Source organism: Bison bison, unplaced genomic scaffold, assembly GCF_000754665.1.
Source record: "Bison bison bison isolate TAMUID 2011002044 unplaced genomic scaffold, Bison_UMD1.0 scf7180017864291, whole genome shotgun sequence".
In the NCBI taxonomy this organism is placed as follows: domain Eukaryota; kingdom Metazoa; phylum Chordata; class Mammalia; order Artiodactyla; family Bovidae; genus Bison; species Bison bison.
Genome location: NW_011494863.1, coordinates 2338925 through 2360879, shown reverse-complemented (window position 1 = coordinate 2360879; position 21955 = coordinate 2338925). Strand labels below are relative to the sequence as shown.

The 21955-nt window shown below is 43.0% G+C and overlaps 2 protein-coding genes across 2 annotated transcripts in view; both read right to left on the bottom strand.

The window, feature by feature from the left end:
- Positions 1-12884: 12884 nt before the first annotated feature.
- On the bottom strand, positions 12885-19047 carry LOC104996233 (protocadherin gamma-A5-like). Its single transcript, XM_010850387.1, has 2 exons — positions 16391-19047; positions 12885-13989 (listed from the first exon to the last, which is right to left on the bottom strand). The coding sequence occupies exons 1-2, from the start codon at positions 18812-18814 to the stop codon at positions 13963-13965; spliced, it is 2451 nt and encodes an 816-aa protein (XP_010848689.1). The 5' UTR covers positions 18815-19047; the 3' UTR covers positions 12885-13962.
- A 1049-nt stretch (positions 19048-20096) lies between these two features.
- Positions 20097-21955, bottom strand: part of PCDHGB2 (protocadherin gamma subfamily B, 2) — a 3896-nt gene continuing 2037 nt past the window's right edge. The window contains exons 2-3 of the mRNA XM_010850637.1: positions 21621-21760; positions 20097-20102 (exon numbers count right to left, since the gene is read on the bottom strand). Of these exons, the coding sequence (XP_010848939.1) occupies positions 20097-20102; positions 21621-21760 (146 nt within the window). The remainder of the gene's footprint in view (positions 20103-21620; positions 21761-21955) is intronic.

Below are 21955 nucleotides of genomic sequence, written 5' to 3'. Positions count from 1 at the left end.
ACAGGACACTGCAGCCACAGCCACCACCAGGTACAGCGTGAGGCCTGAAGCATCAGAGTCGTGCGGGACCTCCGGGCCACCCAGGTCTGCCAGGACATCTGGGATGCTGTCGGCCACAGCCACCGTGAGTGTGACAGTGGCCGAGAGAGGGGGCTGCCCATGATCCTGGACTGCCACCACCAAGCTCTGCTTGAGAGCGTCTCTGTCCAGCAGGGCCCGTGCTGTGCGCACCTCGCCCGTGTGCAGTCCCACCACAAAGAGCCCTGGCTCACTGGCCTTGAGCAGACGGTAGGACAGCCAGGCGTTCTGTCCCGAGTCTCTGTCCACTGCCACCACCTTGGTGACCAGGTAGCCAGGCTCTGCAGAACGGGGTGCCAGCTCCACACCAGTAGAACCGTCAGTGGGGAGGGAAGGGTATAGAATCTCAGGTGTGTTGTCATTCTGGTCCAGCACAAATATGCTCAGAGACACATTGCTGCTGAGTGGTGGGTCCCCACTGTCACTTGCAGTCACTCTCAACTGCAGGTCCCGAAACTGCTCATAGTCGAAGGAGTGCAGTGCATAGAGCACACCAGTACCTGAGTTGATGGAGACGTAGGAGGACACAGATGGCCCCTGGAGAGTATCTTCAGATAGGGAATATGTGACACGGGCATTCTCATTGCTGTCAGGGTCATGTGCAGTCACTGAGAAGATGGAGGTGCCTCTGGGGTTATTCTCAGGCACATAGACAAAGTATGAGGACTGCAGGAAGGCAGGTGGGTTGTCGTTGGTGTCTGCCACATTCATGGCGATGTGAGTTGTCGTGGACAAGGGTGGGCTTCCACCATCTGTGGCTTTCAGCGTGATGTTATACGTAGAGAATTTTTCCCGGTCTAGGTTTTCTGCTGTCACCAATCTGTAATAGTTGTCTATAGATCTTTCTAATTTAAAAGGCAGATCTTCTGAAATAGTGCAGGTCACCTGGCCATTCTTCCCAGAATCTCGGTCTTGAAGATAGAAAAGCGCCACTACTGTTCCAGGAGGAGTGTCTTCGGGGATTGAGCTGCTTACAGATGTTACAGTCACTTCCGGGGCATTGTCATTCACATCTAAAATTGTGATCAGTACTTTAGCCCTTGTCATACTACCAGGACCATCCTGAGCTTGAACTTCCATTTCATAGTAGCCAGATTCTTCATAATCTAGGCCATCTAGAGTCGATAATTCTCCTGTGTGAGAGTTCAGCTGGAATATCTGTAGAATTTTTGGAGTAATTTTCGGAAAAGAGTATGTCACTTCCCCGTTCACTCCCTCATCCAGATCTATAGCACTTATCGTCAGCAGTCTTGTGCCCACTGGCACGTTCTCAGGGACAGTTACTTGGTACTGGGGCAAAGAGAAGATTGGCGCATGATCATTCACGTCCACCGCTGTTACTTGGACACGGGCGGTTCCGGATCGTGGTGGGTCACCGCCGTCAGAGGCGGTGAGGAGAAGGTGGTGAGTTGCCACTTCTTCCCGGTCCAGTACCTGTTCCAGCACTAATTCCGGATATTTAGTTCCATCCTCTCCGGTGTGCACAACCAGGGAGAAGTGGCGATTGGGGCTGAGGTGGTAGCTCTGGAGAGAGTTCGTGCCCACATCCGGATCCCTAGCCTCATTTAACGGAAATCGTACCCCAGGAGCTGTATTTTCCATTATTTTCACATTCATTTCTTCCGTCAAGAATTTAGGAGCGTTGTCATTAATATCCATTATTTCCACTTCTATACGATAAAGATTCATTTTATCTTCCACCAGGATGTTAAAGTTCACCAGACACCGCGCGCTCTGGGCGCAGAGCTCCTCCCGGTCTATCCTGCCCGCGGTGACCAAGCTGCCGCTTCGCGGATTCAGAGAGAAGAGCTGCGTCCTACCTCTGGAGACGATGCGGACCCCGCGCTCCGCCAGGTCCTTTGGCTCCAGTCCCAGATCCTTGGCGATATTACCGACAAAAGACCCCGTCTCTGTCTCCTCCGGCACGGAGTAGAGAATCTGTGCTGCCCAGACTTCGCTCTGGGTCCCCAGGAGGATGGAGAGCAGGATGAATGCTCTGCAGTCCCCTCCCCTCTGCCGAGCCGCCATTCTTGTCCTGCTGATCTTTAGACACTGGCCTATCTCCTGTTGTATTTCTGGATGACAGGACGTCTGCGTGAAGCCCTGTGTATTCGGAAAAGAAACCCAGAATCCAGTGGTATAGAGGCCTGAATTTAGTGCAGCTTGGAAGACAGTTTATCTCAGTCTGGCGTTTCTTTGTGATGTAAAAGCTCAGTGGTTCCGGCGGATCTTGTGAACCATTTTTCCCGATTGGTGAACAGCGGCGCTCAGAGTCCTTACTAAGTTACTGCACCATACTGAAGCAAAATAACTGATTTTTCAGAAAGTTGTTTTATCCTTTGAAATTCTTTTATTTCTTCAATTCATGCATCTCTGATATATCATTTAAAATAAATTTTAAAAAACTGTGACAATGTAACAATGTTCATGGATGGGTGTTTATTAATCCCAGATAATTTCTTTTAAATTCTCTGCTCTGCACTGCAACTTTGAAATGATTGTTAGACACTGCCTCACACTTCAGTTCACATAGATTAAAATCAGTCATGGAGATAAAACAAGTATGATTTATTTTTAAAAGGTGTGTAAAAGATCTGTATATGTAAGATATTATGTAGAAACATTTATATCAGCATATTTAAATTAATTCAATAATACTGAACATATTCTATGTTCTAGACACAGCTATGTAATAAGGCAGAGAGTCCATTTTATCTTTAATACACAGAGGAGTAATGTAATAACTTTTTATTGAATGAAACCTTAGAGACTGTTTAGTTCAATTCCTTTATTTTAATAAATTTTAAAATGAGAGGGAATTGCTTTATCCTTGACTATATAATCATAGAACCAATGTAGGAATAGAAATATCCACACTCCCAATCTCCTAAGAAAAAAAGGGAATCATCGTTGGCCTTGACTGATGCTTTATGCTCAAAGAGTGCCATTAGAAATAGGTGAGAAGCCAAGCAGCTACAATCAGCTATAGAAGCAACTCATTTTGTAGAGAAGACAGAAATTTGCAGATTCCACTGGCTGTGGATTCATAAGTGTTGGTATCACTGCTTCTTTTAATTATGCAATTTAAATAATCATCATACCCTATACTTGAGAAAAGATGGGTCTCTGAACAACCTTTGAGCATACATGCTGGACTATCCTGAGCAGATCCTTAGAGGTACTCATTGCTCCACTGCTATTAATGAAGTAAAACTCAACTGTTGATGGATCCGAGGTTACTCTTTGCTGGTGGAAATAAAACAAAGTTTCTTTCACATAGTTGCAGAAGAGAGTGGCCTGTTTTGAAATGAAAACCTGGTAAGAAATAGCCTTGCTTTATAAATTATTTTAAGCCCTGGGGAGTAGCTAGCAGCACCAGAAGGGAGAACTAGAAGTAATACTATACAAATTTACCTCAGTCGGTGACAAGTCTGCAACTAAGTAATCTATTTCTGGTCTTTGGTGGCATTACTACAAAATACAGGGAATACTTTGAATGAAATGTTTAATCTATCAATCTAGAAATTTTAATCTATCAAAATAATTCATATCATATTTGCTTTCACTATGTGGCTCAGACGGCAAAGCATCTGTCTGCAGTGCGGAAGACCCGGGTTCAATCCCTGGGATGGGAAGATCCCCTGGAAAAGGAAATGGCAGCCCACTCCAGTACTCTTGCCTGGAAAATCTCACGGACGGAGGAGCCTGGTAGGCTACAGTCCATGGGGTCGAAAAGAGTGGGACACAACTGAGCAACTTCGCTTTCACTTTCAAGTAGATAAAAGATCTTACTTTTTGTTCAAGGGAAACAATATGAGTATTTCAGATTAACTACATAAATAGGAATTTAAAACTATTTGTTCAGTAGCAATCTTGAATTTCTTGTTGGTATAAGTATATGGTAATTAAAGATCATGAGTACTTGCAGACATTTTCAAATAAAACTTTCATGTACAGATATCATGACTCCCAATGTCATGATTTTTTTCTACCTGATACTTCAAAATTTATAGCATTATCTCATATCCATCTCTTATTCTACTATTTTTAAAAAGTTTTGATTAACCTAACACTTCTGGGTACCTTCTTTAGAGCTAAACAAAATCTAGATAAAGGAGATAATCAAGTTTTTTAAGTTACTCTACAACATAAAATATTAAAGATCTCTACTCAACCACCAAGGTGTTTAAGTATAACATAAAATTACTGCATAAGATTGAAATAATGTTGTACTTTTAAAGGGAGTGTGTTATTATTGGTTGAGTTGTTGGGAAGAATCATTTATTTACATAAAAAAATTTATGGAAAGTTTATTTGTCTTCCCAGGCAGTAAGTTATTTACTTTTGCTCCTTTTTTTCCCTTTATTTATTTTTAGTTGTGCTGGGTTCTAGCTTCAGTGAGCATGGGCCACTCTCTAATTGCGGTGCATGGGCTTCTCATGTAGTGGATTCTCTTGTTTGGAGCACAGGCTCTAGGGCTTCAGTGGTTGTGGAGCAACAGGCTTAGTTGCCTCAAAGCATGTGGGTTCTTGTAGGACCAGGGATCCAACTCATGGATTCTTAACCACTGCACCACCAGGGAAGTCCTCTCTTTTCTTTAAGCAACTTTTTTCTATTGAAGAAACATTTGTTTGGCATTGTGTTTAGGTATTCACCCCCAGGCAAAGATGTATATTTCTTCCAATGATCCTCTCAGAGATTTTACTCATCTCCATTCCAAACATTTCATCAGAATTGGGTAATAAAGCAGCCCAATACTTTGGTAGACTTTTTTTCCCCTGGTGCTTCCAAATCATTATATGCTCAAACTATCAGACTTCTTATCTTATTAATAATGACCTGTAGTATGTAAGTCAAAGGAGCCTCAGTCACAACGTAGCAAATTCCATGATTGCCAGGATTTGAGACTTGGTCAGTTCACATGAACGAATGACTACTGTGAGAGTAGAATCTAATAGGTTTTCTGTCAGTGAGACATTTTATTTGATTAAATGAAATACTCACAGGTAATTCAGTTAAGAGAATAAAGAAAACTAGCCTCGTATCTCAGTTACTCAGCAGATAAGAAAATAAACCAGTCTACCAGCCATGAGACCATTAGTGAGCTTTGCTTTTTAACAATGGATGTATAAGATTAGCTTAATCATCCAGAGTTGGTATTATACTAAAATAACACACTCTCAGAGTACATGAAACAAATCTTAATATTTCTATAAAAGCCCATCTGACTCCCATGACCAATACCCAGGATTGAAGTCTTTAAAATTATTTACCATTAAATTCTGATTAAACCACTAAAGAATCATATCACAAATGTTGTCCAAAAAATTATATTTGAAATGTGTATGATTGTAATCTTTAGGTTAGTCATATACACTTGAAACCTTGAAATAAATAATTATATAACAATTGTTGAAAGTAAACACTGATTTAGAAAAACATGCGTTAACTATCCTTAGCGGTTAACTTAAAGATAACTCAGTATTATCTTTCTTTATGAATACTGACAATTTCAGGTTACAAATGAGGTTCTCATTCATTTTCAAGGCATTTTCTGAATTGTCTATTTTACATGTGCATACCAAATCAAGATGCACAAGTGGCAAATCCATTGTATTATCAAATAATAGAACCCTAAACTCAGGATTGGAAAAGAGCTTGGCTAGCTTGAAGTTCAACAGCTCATCAAATTATATTATCTCCTGTATTCCATTAATCTCAGGACCATCAACTTATTTTTGAAAAGCACCAGTAACAGAATCTTCTAGCTCCTAAGGCAATTCATTTTCTGTTTAACAACTCAGAACTTAGCTGCTTTCTACTCAAGCCATAGTTTTATTCACACCTTTGCGCTATGATGAATTGAGTAATCATTCTTTTAAATGACAACTCTTCCTTCCTTAAATATTTGAATAGAGTTCCCGAGTAACAAAAGCTTTATTTTATCTGGGCTAAATATGCTAAATCATTTAAATTCTTATTTGAATACTATTAATCCTTCATTCTCATTCACTAGTCCTCTATTTTTAGAGATACATCTTGTAAGTGGACACTACTTGCCACATCTAACAATTCACATTCATTTTTAAATACTATCAAACACGCAGACTGCAAAAAAATCATTGTAGTAGGCATACAGCATCAGGCACTTATACTTATTTGTTATCAATCCAAAATTATAATAATGGTGATGTAAACAAGTATTTGCTCACTGTACTACTTTATAGTTTGAATGTTTTTTAATAAAATTATTTTCTTTTCCCAGAGTTTATGTGAGGTATATAAGACAAGTCTTTTTAACTTAAATTTTAACTTGAAGGCTATAGATATTGCGATTGTCCTGAAAAGAATAACAGATAGTTCTAGGAATATTATTCAGGTCTTCATACATCAATTTCTCTTATTTATTATAAAATCATTTTTTATTCCTAATTAGTTAAGAGGGAAAATATCTCTCATAGATTCCATCATTTTAGAAAATACTTGCTTTAGTTAACACCGGGAAGAAAAAAGATCTTCCTTATCAGATGCCATAATTCTGGGTTTTTTCACATTATAAAACAAAGAATCTCAGATATGCCACATAATAGAAAAACAATAACTAAGAAGCAAGAGGAAAGCAACCCATGGCACAAAGAGCTTGCCAAGAGGAGAAAAGTTAAAGGAAATTCGATACATACTTTATTAAGGTTTGGGGGTGAAATTTGAGAAAACTAAGATTTAACAGACCTCTACTGATACAAAAGAAAAATCTTCTCAAAACTATATAATTCACTGCAAAAGACTAAGAATATCAGGCACTGAACCGAGAGAATTTTAACTTTTACTGTTCAAATAAGAACAATAAAACAAATAACCTCACCTGAACAGTGGAGTCTTGCGCTTTACAAAAATCTTCCTGAATCAAGAGAGGCTCGCTTTTCCCACAGCTCTCCTGGCTGATGAGCGTGTCCGCGTAGTTCGGCTGCGGGAAGATCACGTGACTCCCCCGAGAGTCCGCCGTGAGCGAGACCTCGTGCGAATAGGTCTGCAGGAAAGCCCGCACCCCGTCCACGCCCACAAAGTGAGAGGCGGGCACGCGAGCCAACCCACTGCCCGAAGTCTGGAGCAGACGCGACAGGTGCCAATGCCGCAATCTGAGAGCCAGTAGCACGATGACAAAGGCAAGGAAGACACAGGACACCGCAGCCACAGCCACCACCAGGTACAGCGTGAGGCCTGAAGCGTCAGAGTCGTGAGGGACCTCCAGGCTGCCCAGGTCCGCCAGGACATCTGGGATGCTGTCGGCCACAGCCACCGTGAGCGTGACGGTGGCAGAAAGAGGGGGCTGACCATGATCCTGGACTGCCACAACCAGGCTCTGCTTGAGAGCATCTCTGTCCAGCAGGGCCCGCGCTGTGCGCACTTCGCCCGTGTGCAGTCCCACCACAAAGAGCCCTGGCTCACTGGCCTTGAGCAGACGGTAGGACAGCCAGGCGTTCTGGCCTGAATCTCTGTCTACTGCCACCACCTTGGTGACCAGGTAGCCTGGCTCTGCAGAGCGAGGTGCCAGCTCCACACCAGTAGAGCCATCAGTAGGGAGGACGGGGTACAGAATCTCAGGTGTGTTGTCATTCTGGTCCAGCACAAATATGCTCAGAGACACATTGCTGCTGAGTGGTGGGTCCCCACTGTCACTTGCAATCACTCTCAACTGCAGGTCACGAAACTGTTCATAGTCGAAGGAGTGCAATGCATACAGGATGCCAGTGTCAGAGTTGATGGAGATGTAGGAGGACAGAGGTACCCCCTGGATGGTGTCTTCAGCTAAGGAATAGGTAACCTGGGCATTCTCACGATTGTCAGGATCATGTGCAGTTACTGAGAAAATGGAGGCACCTCTGGGATTGTTCTCAGGAATGTAGACAGAGTAGGAGGTATGGGGAAAAGCAGGTGGGTTATCATTGATGTCTGCCACATTTAGGGAGATGAGCATTTCTGTAGACAGAGGTGGTATTCCTTTGTCGGTGGCTGTCACAGTGATGTTGTATGTGGATACCTGTTCTCTATCTAGAACTGTACTCGTCACTAGTCGATAATAATTGTCTACTGGTTTTTCCAGTTCAAATGGCAAACTTTTTGAGATAGAACATGTTACCAGGCCATTCAGTCCAGAGTCTCGATCATATACTTGAAAAAGAATGATCACTGTGCCTGGTGGTGTACTTTCAGCAACTGATCTGCTTCCAGATGTAACTACCACTTCTGGTACATTGTCATTTACATCCAAGATAGTAATTAAGACTTTGGCTCTGTCTTGTAGACCTGGGCCATCCCGGGCTTCAATATCCAGCTCATAAAAGCTAGTGTCTTCATAGTCTAGAATTGCAGAAGTTGATATCTCTCCAGTCAAAACATTCAGGCAGAAAGTCTTTGAGATTTTTTCTGTTATCCTCACTACAGAATATGTTACTTCTGCGTGGACTCCTTCATCCTGGTCCGTGGCATTTACCGACAACACTGGCGTACCTACTGGCAGATTTTCAGGGACATTCACACGATACACAGGCTGAGTAAAGACTGGAGCGTTGTCATTTGCATCTAGGACAGTTACCAGGATTCGAGCCACACTGGAGCGGGCAGGGTCACCACCATCCGTGGCAGTAAGGACCAGGCGGTGAATGGCTTGTTCCTCCCGGTCCAGTGCGCGCTCCAGCACCAGCTCTGGGTATTTGGGCCCATCAGCTTTACCCGGCATTTCCACGGAGAAGTGACTATTCTCGCTGAGCTTGAAGCCCTGGAGAGAGTTCACTCCCACATCCGGGTCATAGACCTCCATTAGTGGAAATCGAGAGGATAAGGCTGCGTTTTCGATAATTTTTACTTCCAATTCTTCCCTTAAGAATCGGGGTGCATTGTCATTAATGTCCACTATTTCCACTTCCACGGGAAAAAGATTCAATTTATCCTCAACAAGGATGTTAAAATTCACCAGACATCGAGCCCTCTGAGCGCAGAGCTCCTCCCTGTCTATCCTGCCCGCGGTGACCAAGCTGCCGCTTCGCGAGTTCAGAGCAAAGAGCTGCATCCTACCTCTGGAGACGATTCGGACTCCGCGCTCCGCCAGCTCCTGGGGCTCCAGCCCGAGATCCCTGGCAATGTTGCCCACGAAGGAGCCTTTGTCCAGCTCCTCAGGAATGGAGTAATGGATCTGCCCGGCCCTGGCCTCCCGCAGCGTCCCCAGGAGTATGAAGAGCAGGATCAACCCGCTATAATGCCAGCGGCTTTGCAGAACCGCCATTACTGGCTCGTTCTGGACTTCCCTGGGATTATGAGCTGGGGGAACACGTTCGCATCAGTTTGGAGCGTCTCAGAATTGGCGGTCAAGGCCAATAAACAAGCAGTGATCAGATGCGAATCGATTTAGGGAAGGCTTTCTGCGCAGCGGCAGAGCTTTTCCTGTATAATCTGCTTTGTGCTTTGAGGATATAACTCGAGTTCTCACCGCTTTCCTTACCCGGGTTAGTGAACAGCGACGCTTAGAGTCCTATCTTAATACTGCACTGTTCTGCGGAAACCATCAATACAAAGGGTCTTATTTCTGCTAAATCTGTATAGATGACACTCAATATTTCTCTCCCCAAGAATTAAAAGCATTTGGAAAAATAAAATATCATATTCTGAAATTTTAAATGTTTCTTGGAATGATGCTTATTTTTGTGACATCTCTTAGGGTCTTGGAGAACACAAATACTTTTACACTTTTCGGTAAATTTTGAACTCCACACTCCACCATCGTTTATATTTGTCTAATTTTCAATAAGGGCACCAACAACCACGAACAGGTTTAGAACCAATCCACCACTATGTTACAGGAGTTGTCATTTTTAGATGTTATTACCTATTTTTATTAACATAGATTAAGAACTGCACTATTTAGCCAATATTTGTGTATACTTTAAAGAAAATGCAATGAAAGTGAAAATATATAGGCTACAGTGAAAAAGTATTCTTATATTTATATTATGTATAACAATGTTTAGGACTGACTACCCTGAATTTATGTAATCCACTTAATTGTCTACATAGATATAAATAACATCTTACAGTGAGAATGTAAGATACTAGCATATTAAAAATGTTTCTGGACAGACTGTTTTAGAATTAATAGAAATTTCAAGAGTATTACTAAGTGGCATTCTATGAAAGAACTACTGCAACACAGATAAATGATCAAAGAATTTCTAAGACCCCCTCTCATCCCCATTCTATGCCCAGAAAAATCAATAAAACACCAAAAACTGCTAGAGTTAGCCTGCATACTTTTTAACTTCTAAAATAATTATCTGAAACCTAATGATATTTATGGGAGGAAAAGGTTTTGAAGTAACTCACCTGTTGCAAATTGACTGAATTAGAAGTCACTTGGGCATTGTCATTACTGGTACTTTCAAGACAAAAGGCTTCATTACATAGAAGGTCTTGTGGAGCATTTTCAGGCTTTATATTGAGAAATTTAAACTCAGTCTTTGAGGAATGTGCGGCAGCACACAGATTGTAGGAATAAGGTAAAGTCCCTTCCCCATAGTTGGGGAGGACTCCAGGTCCAGTTTTGGAGCAAAAACTAGTTTGAAAGCAACTCCAAGTAGCAGGGTTGGAGGAGCGCCGCAAACTTAGGGCGACTGCCAGAATCACCGAGAGGAGGAAGAGCACGGAGATCAAGGCCAAGGCCACCACCAGGTAAAACTGCAGCTCAGCCTGGGGGTCAGGGGGTGCCGGGCGGTCACTGAGGTCCGGCAGTGCCTCCTGCAGGCTGTCGGCGAAAACCAGGAGCAGCGTGGCGGTGGCCGAGAGGGGCGGCTGTCCCCCATCGCGCACAGCGACCAGCAGGCGCTGGCGGGCCGCGTCCCTGTCGCCCAAGGCCCTCGCCGTGCGCACCTCGCCCGTGCGCAGCCCCACGCTGAACAGTCCGGGCTCGCTGGCCTGCAGCACGTGGTAGGACAGCCAGGCGTTGTGTCCAGAGTCTGCGTCCACCGCCACCACCTTGGTGACCAGGTAGCCGGGCTGCGCGGCGCGGGGCACCGTGTCGAAGAGCGCCGAGCCGTCGGGCCCCAGCGCCGGGTACAGCACCCTGGGCGCGTTGTCGTTGCGGTCGCCCACTAGCACGAGCAGGCTCACGTTGGAGCTGAGCGCTGGCGAGCCGTGGTCGCGGGCCTGCAGCGTCAACTCGAAGGCGCGCAACTGCTCGTGGTCGAAGGCGCGCTGCGCGAACACCACGCCACTCTGCGGGTTCACGGACACGTAGGACGACAGCGCGCGCGACTCCAGGTCGCTGGCCACGATGGAGTAGGAGACCTGGCCGTTGGGCCCCAAATCGGGATCCGAAGCGTTAACTTGGGCGATGGAAGTGCCAGGTGGGTTGTTTTCTGGCACATGGACCACGTAGGAGGCCTGGTGGAAAAGCGGAACGTTGTCGTTGACGTCGGCGACTTTCAAGGTGACACTTCTTTTAGAGGAAAGGGGCGGCTTGCCTTTGTCCGTAGCTGTGATAGTGACATTGTATTCTGGAGTCTTCTCTCGATCTAAGACTCTTTCAGTCACCAGCTTGTACGTGTTTTTTGTATCTTGAACTATTTTAAATGGGAAATTTCCTTTTATTTGGCATAAGACTTCCCCATTAAATCCAGAATCTAGATCATGTGTTTTGATCAAAGCAACAACAGTCCCAAGCTCAGTGTCTTCTTTTATATATTTAGATTCAGAATCCAGGGTTATCTCAGGAACATTGTCATTTTCATCCAAAATGTCTATTTGTATTTTGCAGTGGGCAGTGTGATGTCCACCATCCTTTGCTTCCACCCCAATCGTGTAGCTCTCTCTCTCTTCAAAGTCCAGTCCTCCAACGGTGGTGAGTTCCCCTGTTTTACTGTCCAGCTTGAACAGTTGTCTTACTGCCTTGTCAACGTTAATAAAAGTGTAGGCGATCTCGGCATTGATGCCCTCATCCAAGTCAGTGGCCCTCACTCTTAGCACAGAGGAACCCAGGGGTAGGTTCTCTGGAACACTGACCCTGTACACGTCCTGGGTGAACACTGGGGGGTTATCATTTGCGTCTGCCACAACTACCCTGATCTGGGTAGTGCAGCTTCTGGCTGGCTCACCCCCATCCACAGCCATGAGGACCAGGTGGTGGCAGGACTGCTCTTCTCTGTCCAGAGGAGCCTTCACTACCAGTTCCGGGTATCTACTGCCGTCTGGGTTCTCCTTCTGGATCAAAGAGAAATGGGGGTCGGGGCTGAGGTAGTACTGCTGCAGGGAATTGACACCTACATCTGAATCTTGTGCAGATTCCAGGGCAAAGGTGGCTCCAGTTGGGGTCATTTCACTGATTTCCAGCTCAGTGACATTTTGGCTAAAGGTCGGTGGGTTGTCGTTGACATCCTGAATCTCCACGGTTATATGAAAAAAGTTCAAAGGCTTTTCAGCGACCATTTCGAATTCCAGAACACACGTTGATTTCCTGCCACAAACCTGCTCTCGGTCTATACGGTCGCTCACAAGTAAGTCTCCGTTATCGGTGTTCACTGTGAAGAATTTCTTCTCTGCACTAACCCGCAGGTTCCGAGTAGGCAAATCTCGCAGGCCAAGCCCCAGATCCTTGGCGAGGTTCCCCACCAGCGAGCCCCTGGCCAGCTCCTCTGGAATAGTGTAGCGGATTTGCTCTGAAAGCGCCGGGCGGAACAAAGACAGCAGGAAGAGAAACAGCATTCGCCTCCGCCCAGCCTGGAGCTTCGGTCCCAAGCGGTGTCCCATCCCACCCTCCGCGCCTTTGCCTTTCTGATTCAGAAGAGCTGTGACCGCTAAATTATCCCAAGGACTTCTGAGCAGGATAGACTCCTTGACAGATCTTGACAGACCGATTCTCGCATAGATATTTCCGCCGCAGAAAACCTGAAAGTGCACAGATCTCGCGATTTCGCGGTCCACAGGAGATTCCTTTGCGTCAGAAGAAGCCGATACTTTTTGTTCAGCACTAGGCAACAGCGGCACCCCGCGACTCGGCTGCAGAACTGCGTTAGTGATTACTAAATCAGCTCCAAATACAGAGCCGGCTAGAAGACAGGTCCATTGTGTCCTGATATACTCATTTGTCCCATGCTATAAGGATTTTAGCATTTCAAATATTTACTATATCTTCTTTCTCTCTATAATTTCTTCGAACTTGAACTTTATGCCTCCAAATCAGGTGATTTTTATTCCTCAAAGCCAGAGGTATCTTGCTGAAGATGTTTATTGGCGTCATTGTGCTTTTAGTTTCCATTTCATACAGTAGCCATAATAACATCTTTCCTGTGTGCCTTAGTAAAATTGAGGACCAAATAAAATAATATCCGGAAAGTGACACAAATGAAAGTGGTGGCAGAAAGTATAATATTAAAATTCATGAAATATCTTGATATGTATTGTTATTTCGCTCTTTCTTTCCTTCTAACTTATAAAAGTTATAAATCTCACAGCTTTTAGTTTTAGTAAAGATAGATGTTATAATCTTCTCCAAATAATTGATGGATAGCAAGGAGACTGGTTGTCCTTATAAAACAGAAGTATGGTAAGAAGCAAGAAACTCTCTTTTCCTTAGTTTCCAAGTCTATTTTTATTAAATGACCATAATTTTAAAACTATTTCACTAAGCTTATTTTTTTCCACACTATGTTACCATTGTCTTTAATTGTACTGTTTCTTCTTATGTAGCTCAGCAATGGTGAATTATTTGGATTTTGGAAGTGAAGTATGAATCCTCATAAAGATATATTCCAGAGAAAGTGATCTACGTAGTCCACTTTTTCTTGGTTGCCTTTCAACTATCTGATTATCTCAACTCTTTGTTATAGACACTCTTTCATATCAATAAGCACTCCAATTTCCATGTTTCTGATAGGTGAATATTAGAATATTAATTCAGAAATAGTTTTTTAACCACATAATACATTATCATTATAAAGCTTAGAAGATGTATAACAATGTAGAACTCATCTTATAGTGGAAAAACTGATTTATCCAGGATGCTAAACAGAAATTCACTGGTATCTCTAATACGAACATAAAATAACAAGACTTTGCTTCAAAATATGACTGAGCAAGTGCCCCCCTTTCTTTTCTTTTCTTTTTTTTTTTTTTACCACTGTATGAACACTTCAGTTAGTACAGGGAAGTTTTTTTCAGAACACATATGAAACTAAAGATTCAAATATTTAAGAGTATAGAGTATACATAGTATATACACTCACAGTGTGTAGATCAAACATTTTATTATGTAAAGCCTATTGAAGGTTATAGAGATATAGAAAATATTTTTTCCCATTGCATGAAAAAGAGCCTAGAGCATATACCCAAATCTATACAGTATTCTTTTACTTCAAAAATAATGAAAAGTGAGTTTTCATGCATGAGTGAATGGCATCTGTACCTATCACAGAGATAGGTCTCTTGCTACTCTTTGGATGAATTCACTATTCAGTGAGTCTGCACATTGTATGCAGTGAGGTCAAAATTACCCATATATAATTAGATTCCCTTCATATAAATATTAAAAAAGAAAAATCAAGTGGTCTCACATTCCCAAATGCATGATAACCCTTTCATGTTATTAAGTAATGTAACCTACAGGTCTGTTAATAATATTCCCATTTTCCCTGTTTATTCATAATTTGCAGCTGATGTTCAAGTTGTTGAAAGTACAGAATTTAAAAGATTGAAAAATCTTTTTAAAAACAGATCTAAAAATCATCTCCAGCAAACCATATACAAAAATGAATAGGGCACACAATTCGTCCATTATATAAGACATATTCATGAAATTTGAGACACATAGACCAGTAAGTCGTATTTCATCAGAAAAATCTCATAGTTTAAGATGAGTACATCCCTGAGAAATACTTTTTAAATTTTCAAGTCTTTTTAAAGTTGTGTCAGTGAAGATTTAATTAACTATCAAGTTAGGAAGAAAAAAAAAGGGAATTTTATTCAAACCAAACTGAGGATTATAACCAAGGAAGCAGCTTCTCAGAAAGTTCTGAGAACTGCTCCACCTGTTAGAAGTTGAAGGCACAGTAATATGCATTTTTTTAGAGACAAAGGATCATATATAAAAATAATGTACTGATACTTTGTGTAAAGTTCACCAAGGATCCATGGTCCAGGTAAGCAGTACAAAACAAGCAGAAAGTCACTGTGACCCCCTACAGAGCTGGGAAAGAGCACTATTCTTTTAAGAAGTTACACAGATAGCATCAGAAGAAAAAAATACTGATTTTTACAGCCAGGCAGGCATTCCCATCTCTGAGGAGCTCTGGTTAGCCTGTAATGCAGATATACGCTGCATACTAGGGAGGGAGGAGGATAAAACAAACACAGAGGATTTTATCTTTAATTTCTCTTGTCCTGTCTTATTTCATCAGTTGAATTTTATTTCATTAATTGACTTTCCAAATACAGATCTTAAACTCTTGTAATAAAGTGGAACTGTACCTGCACTTGCAGAAATGCAAACATTTAGGTCCATATTGATCCTGAAAGGTGGAGGGGTTGTGTGTAACCAAAAGATGCCAAGCGTATGGCATATTTGTATTCAATGACTGTATCTAGTTGGAGATTTTAAACTGCATCACAGAATTTATTCTAAACCACAATTCAAAGGCTCCATCTTATTGAATTCCTCTCTCAACAAATACACATGTCCAATTATTACATAATTTAACCCAAGCTTTCCAGATTTTAGAATGCCACAGATATTATCACTATAAATTTAATCTGTCTTTCTGATATTCATCATGTTTTCTATATTCTTCCACTTATTTATGCAAATTATTATTATTACTAAATTGCAGGTACTAAAATACCAATGCTGTGGAATACTTTTTCCAAATGTATGTACTATGGTATTTAGGCAAATATTCAAAAGAGAACATTACATCCAACAATTAGGACTAATTAAACACCTATTAACAAACAGTTCTAGTATAAGAAAGTCTTTGGATAAAATGATTATGTATAGCCACTTAAAAAAAAAAAATCCTTGCTTCACTTAAGCATCTGGAGATCAGCTAGAGTTTCTAAAATACCCACACATTATAGAAAGAAACATTAAACTCAAAATATAATGAGAAAACAAATGGAGAAAACATCAATTATCAAATTAAATCAAGTTCATCAGTAAATAAAGCAAATAAATAATGATTCACTACATAATTAAGCGATTTTGAATGTGGGAGAAAAATGATGAAAACAAATGAAGAAAATGCTCCAAGCATCCCTACTGAAAAAGAAAACTCACCTGAAGAACTTCTAGCTCTCTTTCCTTTGCGCTTATCTTCTCAGGTATCAGGAGAGGCTCGCTTTTCTCACAGCTCTCCTGGCTGATGAGCGTGTCTGCGTAGTTGGGCTGCGGGAAGATCACGTGACTCCCTCGAGAGTCCGCGGTGAGCGAGACCTCGTGCGAATAGGTCTGCAGGAAAGCCCGCACCCCGTCCACGCCCACAAAGTGAGAGGCGGGCAAGCCTGCCAACCCGCTGCCCGAAGCCTGCAGGGCGCGCGACGTGTACCAGCGCCGCAGTCTGAGAGTCAGCAGCGCGATGACAAAGGCGAGGAAGACGCAGGAGACCGAGGTCACAGCCACCACCAGGTACAAAGTGAGCCCTGAGTCGTCAGGGTCAGTGGAGGGTTCGAGGCTGCCCAAGTCGGCCAGCACATCTGGGATGCTGTCAGCCACAGCCACCGTGAGCGTGACCGTGGCAGAAAGAGGAGGCTGGCCATGATCTTGGACCACCACCACCAGGTTCTGCTTGATTGCATCTCTGTCCAGCAGCGCCCGCGCTGTGCGCACCTCGCCTGTGTGCAGCCCCACTGTGAAGAGTCCTGGCTCGCTGGCCTTGAGCAGGCGGTAGGACAGCCAGGCGTTCTGTCCTGAGTCTCTGTCCACTGCCACCACCTTGGTGACCAGGTAGCCAGGCTCTGCAGAGCGGGGTGCCAGCTCCACACCCGTGGAGCCATCGATGGGGAGGGCAGGATACAAGATTTCAGGTGCGTTGTCGTTCTGGTCCAGGATGAACAGGCTCAGGGACACATTGCTGCTGAGTGGAGGGTCTCCATTGTCACTGGCTGTCACCCACAGTTGCAGTTCTCTAACCTGCTCATAGTCAAAAGACCTCAGTGCATACAGGGCTCCCGTGTCAGAGTTGATGGACACATAGGATGACAGAGGCGTTCCCTGAAATTTGTCCTCAGCCAGAGCATAAGTGACCTGGGCGTTGTTGCCGCTGTCGGGATCGTGGGCATTCACAGAGAAGATCGAGATGCCTCTGGGGTTGTTTTCTGGGATGTAAGTGTAGTATGAGGTGTGAAGGAAAATGGGAGGGTTGTCGTTGATGTCTGCCACTTTCAGGAAGATGTGGTTTTCTGTAGACAGTGGTGGATTTCCACAGTCAGTGACAGTTACTGTGATGTTGTAATCTGAGATCTCTTCTCTGTCCAGGGCTCTAGTTGTCAATAAGTGATAGTAATTATCAACTGACTTTTCCAGTTTAAAGGGCAAGTTCCTGGGAATAGAACACACAATCTCGCCATTCTCTCCAGAATCACCATCATGTACGCTAAACAGCGCAATTATGGTTCCCGCAAGACAGTCTTCAGAGACGGTACTGGACAGAGAGGTGAGGAGTACTTCAGGCGCATTGTCATTCACGTCCTGTACTGTGATTAGTACCTTAGCGCTGGCAAGAAGAGCACCTCCATCTTGAGCTACCACTTCCATGTTATAGAATCTGGATTCTTCATAATCCAGTGGTTGCACAGTTGAGATTTCACCCAAGTTGGAATCAAGTTGGAAAGTCTCTGAAATTTTTTCTTCTTCATTGCGAAAAGAGTATGTCAATTTCCCATTTATTCCCTCATCTGGATCCGTAGCAGTTAGTGTGAGCAGCCGAGTGCCGACAGCTATGTTCTCTGGAACACTCACTCTGTACTCCGGTTGGGTGAACAGGGGAGCATTATCGTTTACATCGAGGACCATCACGTGGATGTGCGTAGTACCAGAGAGTATGGGGTCTCCGCCATCTAGAGCTGTGAGGAGGAGATCATGAACAGGTACTTTCTCGCGATCCAAGGGCTGTTCCAGTACCAGCTCTGGATATTTCTGTCCATCTCCTCCGCTTTTCTCATCCAAAGAGAAGTGTATATTGGAGCTGAGCTGGTACCTCTGGAGGGAGTTCACACCCACATCCGCATCTCGAGCGAAGGGAAGTACTAATGGTGTTCCCACTGCCGCATTTTCATTGACTTTTACTTTTACTTCCTCATCCCGGAAACGCGGGAAGTTATCATTAATATCAGTTATTTCTACTTCTACCCCATACATTTTCATTTTATTCTCAACCAAGATGTTAAAACTCACTAGACACCGCGCGCTCTGAGCGCAGAGCTCCTCCCGGTCTATCCTGTCTGCAGTGACTAAGCTGCCGCTTCGCGGATTCAGAGCAAAGAGTTGCGTCCTACCTCTGGAGACGATGCGGACTCCGCTCTCTTCCAGCTCCCGGGGCTCCAGCCCGAGATCCTTGGCGATGTTACCCACGAAGGAGCCTTTGTCCAGCTCCTCTGGTACCGAGTAGCGGATGTGCCCGGCCCCAGCTTCCCACAGCGTCCCCAGGAAAATGAAGAGCAGGAACGGCTCACTGCAGCCCCAACCCCTCAGTGGATCCGCCATTGCCTCTCTCAGACCAGTTTTCTCTTAGTCCTGGTTCCAGCCTGCTGTTTCCTTATTTCTCTAAAGCCAACGGGAACAATTCCCTTATGAGAAGAGGGGCGTGGGAGGGCGACTTCCCAGGAGCTTCTCTGATCGGCGCGTGTTTTGTGCGGAAGGAGCGGAGTCTGATCGCATCAGCGGCAGCTTCATTCCCACTTGGTGAACAGCGACGCTCAGAGTTATAACTAGTTACTACACCAATTCTGTTTTCATGTCAAAAATGTTTAATTATATTTTATTTTTAATAATTTTCTGTATCCTTAATAGATTACATGACATTGTTTATATAAAAATAATATTTAATTCTGAAATAACAAAAGACTTCTACAAGATTAATTCTGAGATTAATATAATTATTCTTTTTTACTTTTAAAAAAATTCTTATTTATTCTTTGAAGAGAGAATTAAGTGATTAGAGGGTGTTCCTATTGTTCAAATGGGGCAGGTTTCTTCTTCTTTGGTTTATGGCAGAAACTCTGATGAACCATGCACATCATATAGATTGGAAAGGGACCAGACATAGATTTTGGTCTGGGGTGAGGGGTGGTTTGGAGATCAGGCAGAATTGGTTCTCCCCCGCTCTGCCTGTGAGAGAGTCACCTGGAGAGTCACTCGAGAGCTTGTTAGAAAGGAAATGCTGGTGGGCCCAGAACTGCTGATTCAGTTAGTCTGGAGTCAGGCCTGAGAATTTGCACTTTTTACTATTTAAAAAAATGTTTTTATTTGGAGGATAATTGTTTTACAGTGTTGTGTTAGTTTCTAAATACAACACAAATCAGCCATAAGTATACATATATCCTCTCCCTCTCTTTTTTACTTCTTTAGAAAGTTTTATTTAATGTGCCATTGAGCCTATGCCCTTTATTCACTTACTTATATTGAGCCCATCTAATTAGGACATCAGAAGTTTTTGTAGGCTTTAAGATCTCATTTTTAATTAGGATATGTTTATGAAAATATGCCCATTTGTACATAAGAACACCAAGAAAACAATCCTAGCTCTCAATAGACCTTTGAAAAAAGGCCCACTGTATTATGCAAATTGTATTAGTTGTCATATGCAGAGGAAATAAAGGGTTTTTAGTTTTTTTGCTTTTTGTTACTTCTGAAGTCTTTGAGAAAGTTTCAAGATTTTCACACTTGGCAGCTACACTATATCACATTGAGAGTTCGAGTTGAATTAACTATGCGTTATTTATATTTTCTAATTACTATGTCTGAGTTGGAGTTAGATGTTTTACAGTTACACCTGGGGAAAATTAGTATAGTGATTGTGGCTGAAAAGGATTTAGTTCATCACCCAAACAGAAAAACAAGTCCAGATACTTATCATTGAGCAGGCAGTAAGTGGCCTTTCTATTAAGACAGATATTTAATGTTATCATCTTTATATGATAGCAAAAAAGAAATATGTCATGACTAAAAAGAAAGGTGATTTCAGAGAGTCCATTAAGTGAGAGAGCAATTTTTACTTAAAGACACCTCACAGGAAAATGAAGACAATAAAAGTATTTTACATTTATATCTAGAAAACTTTAAAAATGAAGTTTTAAGTAAACAGTGTGAGAAAAGGTCACAAAAATTTTCTCAATCTATGATTTTTCAAAAGAGCAATTTGTTACTGTACATGACAGAGAAAACATTTCTCCCATTTATTAAACACATTCTTATTAGCAGACACTGCATACCTCAAACTTTGCATGACCTTTTAAAATAGATCTGGGATCCCAAGACACTTAGCTTGTAAAGATGCTTAGAGTGCTGGTGTTCATGTCAGTCCTACCTATGCTCTGCTGTTGACAGGCCATATCATTGACTAAAATTCTTCTTTCTTGGGTTCTCAGTTTTCCAAACTAGTGAGATTGGGAAATCTCTTTACTCTTAAGTACTATACTTCTAAGAGGAAGCATAGCTAAAACGAATGAAACTAATATAAAGACTCTGAAGGAAAAACAAAGAGCTTAAGTTCTCAACAGTTATAAACTTCCAGAGGGAAGGAACGTAAAGATGAGGAATAAACCAAAGTATCTTATGTAGAAAAGTTTGTAACTATGGGTAAATAAGGGGCTTCCCAGGTGGCTCAGTGGTAAAGAATCTGCCTGCCAATGCAGGAGATGCAAGAGGTGTGAGTCCGATCCCAGGGTCCGGAAGATCTCCTGGAGAAGGAAATCATAACCTACTCCAGTATTCCAGGATAATCCCAAGGACAGAAGAACATGGTGGTCTACATCCATAGAATCGTAAAGAGTTAGACACGACTGAACAACTGAGCACCCACACGGATAAATAAATCCCACCCATAAGATAGGCTGCTGCTGCTGCTAAGTCACTCTGTGCGACCCCAGAGATGGCAGCCCACCAGGCTCCCCCATCCCTGGGATTCTCCAGGCAAAACACACTGGAGTGGGTTGCCATTTCCTTCTCCAAGGCATGAAAGTGAAAAGTGAAAGTGAAGTCGCTCAGTCCTCTCCGACTCTTCGCAACCCCATGGACTGTAGCCTACCAGGCTCCTCCCCTCCACCCATGGGATTTTCCAGGCAAGAGTACTGGAGTGGGTTGCCACTGCCTTCTCCATAAGATAGGCAACCTATGTCAAAGATTTGCTTAAATAAGACTAAGACGTTTAGGCAAAAAAATAAATAAATAAATAAATAAATAAATTCTACCTACAAAACAATGAAATATGAATTGAAGACTTCTACTCCACTCAGGTGATTTATTAAGAAACATTGAAACCGCAAAATAAGTGAATTGAATTAAAACTCACCTTTAAAATAGTATCCGAGGCAAATGGGACACCAGCATCTCCATGATTAGTACTTGGCACCCAAGAAGCATCTTCGCAGAGGAGATCCTGAGGGGGAACCACTTCTGGGGTGATATTGAGAATATTAAATTCCGTCTTAGCTGATTGAGAGGCAACGCACAGACTGTAGGAATAGGGCAACGTTCCCTCACTGTAGTGGGGGAGAACTCCAGGTGCAGACTTGACACAGAGACCAGGCTTAAAGCAGCCCCAAGCAGCAGGGCTGCAGGAGCGTCGCAGGTGCAGGGCGACCGCCAGAATCACCGCGAGGAGGAAAAGCACCGAGATCAAGGCCA